An 11,161-nucleotide genomic window follows, 5' to 3' on the forward strand; every position below is an offset into this window, starting at 1 on the left:
AAAAATAAATTCAGACGTTTGCACCCGATTCTTGCTTTTCAAAGTCATTAAAGATGTATGCTTTAGAGTCATTCCATCATAAAAATGTAGCATCCCGACTGTCATAAAAATGTATATGCAGTTCCATAAATTTGCTGGGAGTGTGAAGGGTTCCTATTTTTATTTCCAGTCCCACAGCTTTTGAGGAAACAGCTGTATGTCATTAGTTTAATGACTTCTGTGCACTGATTATTTTTGCATAAAATTAGAAAACCACCATATGTTTGTGTGACACAATGTGTTTAAAGAAATACCAGCTAATGAGCATAGACAGCACTGTCTATGTTACTGACCCCCCAAAAATTGATGTGTCCATTTAATGCTCAGTGCTTCTGTTGCACATCACTCCCCTCTCCATTAGAGTGGAACAGTTTAAACAGAAATATGCTAAGCAAAGAAAATTGCATTTGGGTCTCAGCCTGCAGTGAGACTACATGCAATAATATTCATAAAATGGAGGGTTATAAATAAAAGGCAAAAAAAAATAATAATATGGCGTGTTTGTTGGTAGCAATAGGCCATCGTTTGAAATGCTAGCAGGAAACTGGGCCACTGTTTTCAAAGATTAAAAAAAATTTCTTCGACAATATATTTTCCATATCTTAAAACTTGTCCTTTTATACAAAATTGTCATATATATGCATACAAATGCATCGACAACGCATCCTATTTGATTGTCTTGTACATTCTCATAAATTAGGACTTTCATGTTACAGCCTGATCATCGATTTAAAAAAAAAATCATAATTATATATTGGATTTATACACCCAGGTTACACGCTACATCAAAACAGACTTACCTTTATTCCCTGGTGTTGTTAAGCCCGTTAATGGGTTGGTACTCGGAGGAAAGATGGAGGGGATTGTCGTGTACGGCGCAGGCTTGTTCCATCTGAAGGATGCGAGAGCGCGCAGCACGCTCACAGAAACATCTGAGCATCAAATATTGTTATGCTGACTTCAATAATTCTTCATAGACATTTTATAATATCAGTTTAGATTCAATGTTTTTGTAATTAGTTTTTTAAAATGATTTCGCGATCTTATTTATGTAGAAAGTAATTAAACCGGTGTATTTCCTCTATATATATATGAAAAGGTATATCTGTATCATGAATTCATTTTACATCGTTGGCCACACAAGGCCCACTTTTAATCTTAAATTGACCGAACTAGCGACCTTCCCCTTTCTGTAGATACGTTTAAATACATATAAATTCAAATAAATAGGCTGTAAGCAAAATAAGTTTAACAGCAGGTCTCGGTTTTACTATGTGATTATTATAAGCTTTTCTATATGAAAAGCTACTGTAGTAAATTAAAGAAATATGCCAGAACGAATAAATACATGTGTAAAATTACAGAAAAGCTTCTCGTTGCATATTGTCTTGAAAATTAGGTCTTTCTTTTTTTAAATACGGTTAAAAGTCAAAAATCTATGCCCTCCTTCATATAGTGCAAAACCATCCAGTGGGCGGATTGGCGTCTTTGTCAGGCGTATTCTATTCTAGCCTTATGTTTGACTTATAATAATATATGAATTTAGTGCAAAAACAGGAAGATGGTGGAGAGGACAGGGATATTTCATCACGTATGTAGAAGGAAAAGTATTTCACCTCTGCAGACAGCAGGTGGCGGTAGCGCGCGTTTCTGTCACGTGCCCGTTCACGGACAACACCAACAAATAAGAACCAACAGGAGGCGAGCGAGAGCTGCTAGCTGCTCCCGAAGCAACTTATCTGACGTCCATCCTGCTGTCATGGCCTTCCTCTGCCGAAGTGCTGCTTCGCTGCTGAAGCCCTACCAAGCTGCCCCCGCCGTGCTATCCGCAGCCCGCCTCTACAGCTCAGGTGTTTTTGTGTGTTTGTGGTTTAAGCGCCACCGTGTCTGCAGGGGTCAGTTTGTTGCAGCTGCACCAACAGCTGCTACAATGTCAAAAACCTGCGTCACTGTCTGTGCGACGGCTTCACGTTTAGGGCAACAGTTTATGTGTTGATGGTGTTTTTGCATCGCGAAGTCTTTGTTTGCGGAGCTTAACAGTGTGAAAAAGTCCCCACTTTTGTCAATGTTGTGTTGTGTGCGGGTTGCAAAGGTAATTTGAACGTGGCATTTTCCAGGTGCTGACCGTTTAGTCTGTGCAATTTATTATTATTATTATTATTATTATTATTATTAGTATGTGCTACTATTGTTTTTGGGGTTTTTTTACATTTATTTTCTGATGATTTTGTTTGAAGTTTATGTGACCTGGTGGAGTTTGGCTCACACAAGAAGAGAGCCATTTTTTGAATTACACAACACAGTGAGCAATCTGTTGAAACATACAAGTAGGAGAAAACAATTTATACTGCATATTCAATATTTGGTGTGATCACATTTGTTCTTCAGGGCAGCTTTACTATCATTTCTTTAAGTAGTCTTCAGGAAGAGTTCTCCAGGCTTTTTGAAGGACATTCAAAGCTGGATGATGTTCCATTTTTTGCTCTGTTCCCTATCGAGATAATCCCACACTGTTTCAATAATACAGAGGCTTAAGCTCTGGGGAAGCCAATCCATGTCCTTGGTATGCTGAAAAATTAAATTATTGCCAATCGCATGCTCTCCATTTGGTATTGCATGGTGGATCAAAATCTTCTGGTACTTCTTTGTGTCTGTCCTGAAAGACGTGAGCCTCAGTGTAATGAGACTCTAGCTCTAAATACCAGGTTAAAGGTGCAGAGTAATTTGAACATTTAATACAAATAAATGCTGTAACTTTGCTCACTGTCTGAAGCCATACTACTAGGCTGTTGTTGTTAATCCTTAACTGTTTCTTGAATAATCGACCTTGACTTTTGAAATCAGTGTTTTATCAGTGAGGAATTAAATGTCCAGGGTAGTCGGATCAGACATTAAAGCTTTTATCTTGCCTTGTTGTTTTTGCTGTATTATTATAAAATACTTTCAAAATAAAATATTAAAAAATAAAATGAGGACAGTAACAGCATAAGTTACATTGGAAGTTTTTTTTTTTTTCGTTAATGTTGAATTTTGTCTTCATGCAGGTGGTAACTATGAGCATATTTTGGTGGAAAAGCGAGGCGAGAAGAAAAACGTGGGTTTCATTCAGCTGAACCGACCTAAGGCTCTCAATGCTCTGTGCGACGGGCTGATGAAGGAGGTGGGACAGGCGCTGGATGCGTTTGAAGCTGATGGAGACGTCGGCGCTGTCGTCATCACTGGCAGCGAAAAGGCCTTTGCTGGTGAGGACTTTTTTCTGTCCTTGTATTTGCAGATTTCCTCGTTTGTGAAGGCACGTAAAACTGTTTAAGTGAACTTGAGTTTGGTGTGGACTTTTTTGCAGCTGGAGCAGACATTAAAGAGATGCAGAATCGAACATTCCAGGAGTGTTACGGTGGAAACTTCCTGGCTCACTGGAACAGAGTGTCCACGGTGAAGAAGCCTGTGATAGCAGCTGTCAATGGATTTGCTGTAGGTTTCAAGTTTTTGTTTTTTGTTTTTTTTTTTCTTTGCTTGTTTTGACATCTGGGGTTTTCATGTAGGCTTGTTACTGTCGATAAGTGGGGGATCAGGTTGGGTTGGTAGCCATTTTTAATTCTTCAAAAATCCGAGCGTTCCTGGTTGGGCTCTTTGCAGGACAGTTTCGAGGCTCAGAAAGTGGATGTCACACTGTAGAGGGTCATCATTGTTAAAACTAAGGACAACAGAAGTAATATGTTCAGTTGTATCATCCAAACAGCTCCTGCTTTGGTGTTTTTATACGTGCATTCTGCTCTTTCAGCTCGGTGGAGGGTGCGAGCTTGCAATGATGTGTGACATTATCTACGCCGGGGAGAAGGCTCAGTTTGGCCAACCAGAAATCCTGCTGGGGACCATTCCTGGTAAAGTCTAATTTATGGATTACTGTACTTTTCTATTAAACTGCACCTCTTTACTAGAGGCTGGCTTTTTGAGCAGTAGATTGTAAAGCTTTTCTGCTCATCGTGTCACTTAAGTTGTAGGTCGCGTGTGACAGTTTTCACATGACATCCTGTGTCGCGAGACACAATCTTTATGGCGCATTGGCCTGCTGTGCCGTTTTAATGAGAATCCTGCACAGAAACTCAGAGACATACTGACACACAGAGAAAGATGATGGAATTGTTTGAAAATTGAAAATTGTTTGAATTTGTGGAAGAAACTCGACAAAGTCTTGGCTTCTGGTTTTGACTTCTTCTCTTCCTTATCAGCGTGTATGACGCAATATTGTCTGAGTGGCAACACCTATTGCGTAGGAGAATACTGCAGTGGCTTTTTGCACCTTAACAAGTATAAATGACTGTATCTGTATGATGACATCACTGAGGCGGGTTTATTGGCACCTTAACTTCTCTCTGCCTGTAGGGTCGGGTGGCACCCAAAGGCTGACACGTGCTGTGGGCAAATCCCTGGCGATGGAAATGGTACTAACAGGGGACAGGATTGGTGCTCAAGAGGCAAAGCAATCAGGTAATGACAAAGAGCACTGCAAAGGCGCTTAAGGTTCTACAAGTTTCTGCTTTAAATAAACAACCTTTTCTTAAAAAGATTATTTTTAGATTGTGGTTCTGGTACTTTTACATACAGGAAGGTACTGAATAGTTCTGCACCTGGATAACAGCAAAGCTAAACTGCACAGAGTCTGCTTTTAAACAAAAATGTGACATGAATAGTGTGTCAAATAAACTGACTTCTTATATTTATTGTTCTCAACTGTGTATCTTTGTGTTCCTTAGGTTTGGTGAGTAAAGTTTATCCCGTGGACCAGCTGGTGTCTGAAGCCGTAAAATGTGGAGAGAAGATCGCTGCCAACTCCAAACTCGTGTCTGCTATGGCTAAAGAGGCTGTTAACGCAGGTATGCACATTTTAAAAGGCTAAATATTCTAAAACCGATTGAGCTGAATATGTTGGATGTTTTATCTGACTCATCTTCTGTGTGACGGCAGCTTTTGAGCTGACTCTGGCTGAGGGGAATCGCTTGGAAAAGCGCTTATTCCATGCTACATTTGCAACGGTGAGTAGAAGAACTAATATGGGATTAAGTGAAAACAGTGGAGTCAGATTTTAATAATCAATCCATGATCTACTTTTGTTTTGTTTTTTCCCTTCCCTACAGGATGACCGTAAAGAAGGCATGACTGCCTTTGTGGAGAAGAGAAAGGCCAGTTTCCAGGACAATTAGAAAAGGAGCAGATGAAGATCACAGTCAAGAACACAAAGTTTCTGATATCAGTGGCTCACTTCCTTGTGTGTAATATGCTGAGTGATGCAAAAATCCAGGATTATTGGAATTTTCCAGCTGCTGGGACTAGGATTTGCCACCATGTGAGTGCACAAGAGTGTCTCTCTCACTGAAGCCCCATCTGATGAGGATCAGCATCAAAATCAGATGAAGTCGGGGTGCAAGGGGGTTGAATGTGAATATGATTTGATCTCTGTGATTATAGTCAGTGTGTAGCAGGTGGTGTAGGGCATGTGACATGTACTGACTTTGCCTTTTCATTTGTCAAACATTTCTATTTTGTAGGCAAGTTATTCTGTACATTTTACAAATAAACCCTGGGAGTGGCAAGAAGACATGGGAAGACTTTATTGATTATTCACTTGTAAACATATTAGTTTATTCCATTAAACATTTTTCATATTTTACATATTATATTTTTCCAATTTCATATACATTATGTTTGGTTATTGGCAAGCAGGGACTGATTTGTAACATGCTAACAAAGCACATGCTTACCAGCTGCTTTGTTAGGTACGCAGGTTAAAAATATCTCATCAACCAGTCACGTGGCAGCAACCCAGTGCCTTCAGGCAAGAGAGGACCTGCTGAAGCTCAAACTGAGCAGCGCACCTATATTGGAAACTTTGCATTTCTCAGAGATGAATTTTTTTCTTTTCTTTTTTTCTTTAAAGGAGGTTACAGGAACTAAGCAGCAGTTTTTGTTTGTTACAAATTTGAGCGTTCATATCAAACCTTGAAGAAGATTGGCCGCAGTAGCAGGACACCACTCCCCATTTCCATCCCTTTTAGGACCACAGTATACTGGTCCTCTGATGGCTGCTTCCAGTAGGATAACACTCAGATCCTATCAAACTGGTTTCTTGAAAATAACCTTGAATTTACTGTAGTCAAATCACTTCCATAGGCACCAGATCTCAATCCACTACAGCACCATTGGGATGTGGTGGAACAGGAGAGTCATATCATGTGAATGTGGCCTTCAGACCGCTAGGTGGCCCTCTTGCGCTGTAAACAAGTGCAGGGAAACGCAACATGGCCAGTAAGTCCTCTGGTCGGCCCACAGGACAGAGACACACCGAGCTGGACAAGTAAGGTCAAATTCACAGCTACGAAGTCACTAAAATACAACTCTGGGTTTTATATATTCGATAAGATCAACCTAACGGAAAATATAACACTATATCTTTGCTCAAAATAAATTGTGCCGTTTGCATCGGGCTTGGGATAAAGTGTCAGCTGTCTTTTTTTCTTCTTAAATTACTAGCTCTGTGCCATACTCCCAAATTTTTTGATGACTGATACCAAGTAGATACCCGACCAGTATTTCTGATGCGTGGTGATATGTTTAACCTATAAAGGGAGCTTATAAAGGAAAAGGTGTGTGTCGTGATTTATGAGATGAATCATCAGTGTGCCAAATTTTGGACACATTTTAATAACCACTAAACTATGATTTTAACTTTCCACAACAATAACCCAACAAAACACACCTTTCATTTTATAACTTTTTTTTAGAACATCCAAATGTTAGGGGTTTTTATAGAACTTTAAATGTGCTACAGGTTATAAATAAAACAGATGGGAGAGTCAGCACAATAAAGTTCAGAGATTTTTTCATAGAGCATGTTTTTTCATGTTTTCAAAGGAAATAAAAAATTAACACACTTATATACAGAACTTAGATGATAAGGAAAAATGTACCGATCATATACAGTATGAGTCCAATACTAGCGTTGGTATCGATATTATTGATATTTGGATGCTCTTGCCACCTCTGTAAATTACTGATAAGCACTAAAAATCTCAGCAGCAAGCACGCAAGTTAAAGTTAAAAAACAACTATAAAAAAACTATAGATAAGTTAAGAGTTACGTTAAGAGTTCCCCATCACATATTGAATGAGGATCTTCGGGGCCACATAAACCCACAATTTTCACTTCAAAGAAAACACCAGAACAAATTTGGTTAGTGCGCACTTTCTTTTGCCGCTCCAGTCATCAGGAGGCACCTTCTTTCTCTCTGATCTTCACACGGCGGTGCCCCATATCTCCACAAGTCCGTGTCCTAATTGATTTTTTTTATTCAATATTCCCCTGGAGCTTGCTTTCTTGTCAGCCCCTTGAAACAAACCTTTAAAAAGGAGAGTGGGGTGAAAAAAAAACTGGTCTCTTCTCTCCGCGGGGAAGCACAAAAGTCCGCAGAGAGGGCCCGAAAAGAAACCTCTCTTTGAGGCTACCGAAAGGTCAAAATAATAAATGTAGACTCAATTGAGGCCCTTCGCTGACAAAGGAAGCAAAACGTTACATTTTGGCAGCGTGGACCCTCGTAGCGTGATAAACTCATTTAAAGAAGCCGGAATAAAGAGAGAGCAGCGTGGGTCCGGGGAGGGTGAAGGGGCTCTCAAGTCTGGCAGACAGGCCTGACTCCCGCAAAGGGCCTTTTCTCCAGCTCAGCAGCCCCCCAAAAACTCTTATCTTCCTAAACAGCAGTGCAGCAGTGCCAGTCATGCCCGGATATCTCCGCTTTTATGTCCGCGTTATAATCCGTTTGCATGCATTTAAATTCAGGCAGCTGCATTTAGTAAGCAAAGCAATATTTTCTCATGAGAAGTTACATACAAACTTAAAAAGTAAGGTTATAGCTAGTTAACGAAAGCAAAACATACGGATTTATATAGTCCTTTACTCGGATATAAGATAAATGCAGATCGTGGATATTTGTTTGCAAATTAAATGCGAGCAATAAAGCGCCAGTATTTCTTTGGTGCATTATTACCAGCATCTGCAAATTCAGTGTAAAAGCCCACAAGCCTGCAACTGTGACTTTACTTTTTAAAAAGCCTTTTTATATGCAGATCAGCACCGGGCTGGCTCTGCGGTCATGGAAAGGATTCCTCAGCATCTTTTTTTTCTTGTCATCCAGCTGAGAGCATTTCTGGCCCAGATGAAACAAGCCGGGTGGAGTGTGGTTTTCATCGTACAAATATTTTCATTATCTCACATTCTTGGCGTCACAGATCGGGTCGGAATAACACGTTCACCGGTGTCTGCTTTGAATTATGCCCACCCAAGGGTGTCAGAAACAACACGGACCTAAGATTAATTACACCAGACTACAGGCGAACAACGCGACCCTGCTTTATAGATTCACATAAGCACAGTGTGGTTAGATAACTTTTACTAACTGAAGCAAAAAGAAAACACAAACTATTTATAAGCTTATTTAGTATTCGTTTAAGCCACATTAGTATTTTATGCTATTATTTATTTGTTCCAAAAACTGGGCTTTCGGATTTTTGAGACTGTATTTAAAGTTTAAGAAAAGTGAGCTAACCAATCAGATTCATCAGTTTTAGCACGTGATCCGTTTACGATCATCTAAGGAAGACTGTCAAGATAGTTGTTGCTAAAGCTACTAAACCCTTTATCCGACAAACCAACAACGAAAAATAATAAGAGTTTGAATCTTAGCTTGACGACTGAATCTTCCGCCATAGCAGTTAACATTTACAACTTTAAAGTTTTTTTTTCTTCCTAAATTGGTAATTTTATGTTTCTAGCATGTCACAAACGAAGACGGAAGTTAGCTACAGGCACTACTCTCGCGTCGCTTGAGACGTCTCCGATTCTCCGTGTTTTGAGGCTGCAGGAATGGTCGTGCTAAGAGGAATCCCCTCTGTTTTATCACCTGAACTTCTGTATGCTCTCGCTAAAATGGGCCACGGGGATGAACTGGGTATGATAATTACACGCATACAGAGCTGCTAACAGCAGTGACCTGTATACCCTGCTTGTAGGCATGCTGCACACTGCTGTGCTAATCTGAGTTTATGTCAACACCACGTAAAAAGGATCATTAACCTGTAGCTACACGGCACAGTTACAGAGATTTTACTCACTCTTCATGAAGTCACTCACTCGTTTAATTATTTTCAGTGCTTGCTGATGCTAATTTCCCAGCATCTTCTATTTGTGCATGTGGCCCAAAGGAGATAAGGGCTGATGGTATGTAAATACACCTGCCTATAAAAAAAAAATGTGTGTGTGTGTGTCCTTCAAGTTTAGCTTTCAGACTGTGTCTAACCTTAATGCAGGGTTGGGGATCCCACGGCTTATGGAGGCTGTTTTGAAGCTTTTGCCCCTGGACACCTATGTCCCCTCTCCGGTACTGAGCTAAAGCATCTGCATAGACATTCTGTCGTTTTTGTGCCTGACTGTTTAATATTTAGTTCATATAATGTAAAATCTGTGCTGCATGCTTTCACAGGCTGCAGTTATGGATCTAGTAGATAGTGACAAGCAGAGAGGTTTAGCTGTGCCTGTGTGGGACACCTACGAACAGCTCTTGAGCCAGGCAGGCTCTCAGGTAAGACAACCCCTTCACCCTGTTATTAAGTGAAACAAAATGAGTGTGTGTTCATTTGATTTGTGACTCTCTGTGTGCTGATTTCTGTTTATATACAGGTTTCTCTTGAGAAGGTGGAAAGGTTTGCTTTCTATGAACGAGCCAAGAAGGCCTACGCTGTTGTGGCAACAGGGTTGGTGTATTTTCTCTGCCTTCATTTGAGTCTAGGTTCAGCTAGATTGAGTTGCATTGCTAAAAGTGCACTTCTGTGTTTCAAAATCAAGTGTAGAAATGGTTCCGTTTGTAAAAAAGAAAGAAAAAGATGTTCCGTGCTAGAAATCGTTCTCATGATTTATCTGTCAGTTGTTGTTGTTTTTCTTTTTGTTTTTTTCATATATTAGCAAACCTACAGCATCATGAATCAAGAAGTGTCGCATCTTGATAATCAGACTGTTGCACTGATTTTAATCGCTTCATTGTCATGAACAAATCTGGATATCATTGCAGAGGCCTGGAGCTAGTTTAATTATGGAGATTATGGTCTGCACGCTAAAGTTTAAAATCAACACAAAAGGCTTTTTTCTTTTTCTTTCTTTCTTTGTTTACATTGTGTCTTTATGATTTTCCTCAGGGAGACAGCTCTGTATGGTAACCTGATACTGAAGAAGGGGGTCATCCCTGCTGAGCAGCTACAGTGACACGCACACACACATTTTGAACACATTTGATGATTTCAGTTTTTATTTTTCTGTTGTTCTGTGATATTAGGCACTAATTGAATTCTTTACAGTCAAAATCATCATATTTTGTGAATTCATATGCATTTTTTTCAAATCTGTAATCACTGCTGTAAATACAATCTATATTTTTATAACTGATTTCTGCATTATGTTTATATCAATAAATAAATGAAACACAGTCTCTGATGGGAGTGTTTACAGTATCTTTATCATCAAGATGCATATGAGCGACACAGATTTAGGTGTTCTTGCTTAGTGAAGCTTTAAGGCAGTGTAATTGAATCAAATGAAGCTCTTGATTTTTTTCTTTTTACTCAGTTGCAGCTACATGAACTTAAATGATAAAGAGCTGAGTTGTTGGAAGATCAGCGATGGTAGATCATATCCAAATCTTCCTCTGGCTCAGCGTGCTTCTGAGGTGGAAAATTGACAGGATAGGCAGCTCTGATGTTGTCCTGGTGAAAGACCGGCCTGACTGGTTCTTTGTGGTAGACAGCATCCATGTCCTCCTCAGGCTCAAGGTGAACCCTGGCCTGAATTTTAACCGCCATCTGAGGTATCACCGGCTCAGCCTGGACAACAGGGGGGACATCCAAGTTTTGGTTTCGACCTCGGAGGAGATTACCCGTTGAGGGATGGTACAGCTCATCCAGGTCTTCCTCAGCCTTCAGATATTTTTTCTCCTGTCCGCTGCCTCTCATACTCTTCCAGATCTTCATGTTGGGGTCAATATCATAGTGGGTCCTATCCATATCCTCAGGAGGCTCAACTGCC

At 40.1% G+C, this 11,161-nt stretch overlaps 3 protein-coding genes across 4 annotated transcripts in view; 2 read left to right on the top strand and 1 right to left on the bottom strand.

Moving 5' to 3' along the window:
• sprn (shadow of prion protein) overlaps window positions 1-1,684 on the bottom strand; it is a 4,634-nt gene extending 2,950 nt beyond the window's left edge. The window contains exons 1-2 of the mRNA XM_005743917.1: window positions 1,656-1,684; window positions 840-971 (exon numbers count right to left, since the gene is read on the bottom strand). The gene's annotated coding sequence lies outside the window, so the exon portion shown is untranslated. The remainder of the gene's footprint in view (window positions 1-839; window positions 972-1,655) is intronic.
• Window positions 1,685-1,698: 14 nt separating this feature from the next.
• Window positions 1,699-5,635, top strand: echs1 (enoyl CoA hydratase, short chain, 1, mitochondrial). The gene is made up of 8 exons (XM_005743918.1): window positions 1,699-1,889; window positions 3,084-3,281; window positions 3,383-3,510; window positions 3,821-3,920; window positions 4,423-4,527; window positions 4,794-4,913; window positions 5,005-5,072; window positions 5,175-5,635. Exons 1-8 carry the CDS (start codon window positions 1,799-1,801, stop codon window positions 5,238-5,240), a joined length of 876 nt encoding a protein of 291 aa, XP_005743975.1. The 5' UTR covers window positions 1,699-1,798; the 3' UTR covers window positions 5,241-5,635.
• Window positions 5,636-8,656: 3,021 nt separating this feature from the next.
• On the top strand, window positions 8,657-10,560 carry fuom (fucose mutarotase). 2 transcript variants are annotated; one of them, XM_005743919.2, is made up of 6 exons: window positions 8,657-9,038; window positions 9,239-9,307; window positions 9,397-9,467; window positions 9,570-9,668; window positions 9,767-9,840; window positions 10,279-10,560. In XM_005743919.2, the coding sequence occupies exons 1-6, from the start codon at window positions 8,954-8,956 to the stop codon at window positions 10,343-10,345; spliced, it is 465 nt and encodes a 154-aa protein (XP_005743976.1). In that variant the 5' UTR covers window positions 8,657-8,953; the 3' UTR covers window positions 10,346-10,560. The 2 variants fall into 2 exon arrangements, with proteins under 2 accessions (XP_005743976.1, XP_005743977.1); XM_005743920.2 differs by lacking the exon at window positions 9,239-9,307.
• Window positions 10,561-11,161: the final 601 nt, after the last annotated feature.

The sequence above is a fragment of the Pundamilia nyererei genome, unplaced genomic scaffold (genome assembly GCF_000239375.1).
Source record: "Pundamilia nyererei isolate P.nyererei 1_Seehausen unplaced genomic scaffold, PunNye1.0 scaffold00136, whole genome shotgun sequence".
NCBI classification, from domain to species: domain Eukaryota; kingdom Metazoa; phylum Chordata; class Actinopteri; order Cichliformes; family Cichlidae; genus Pundamilia; species Pundamilia nyererei.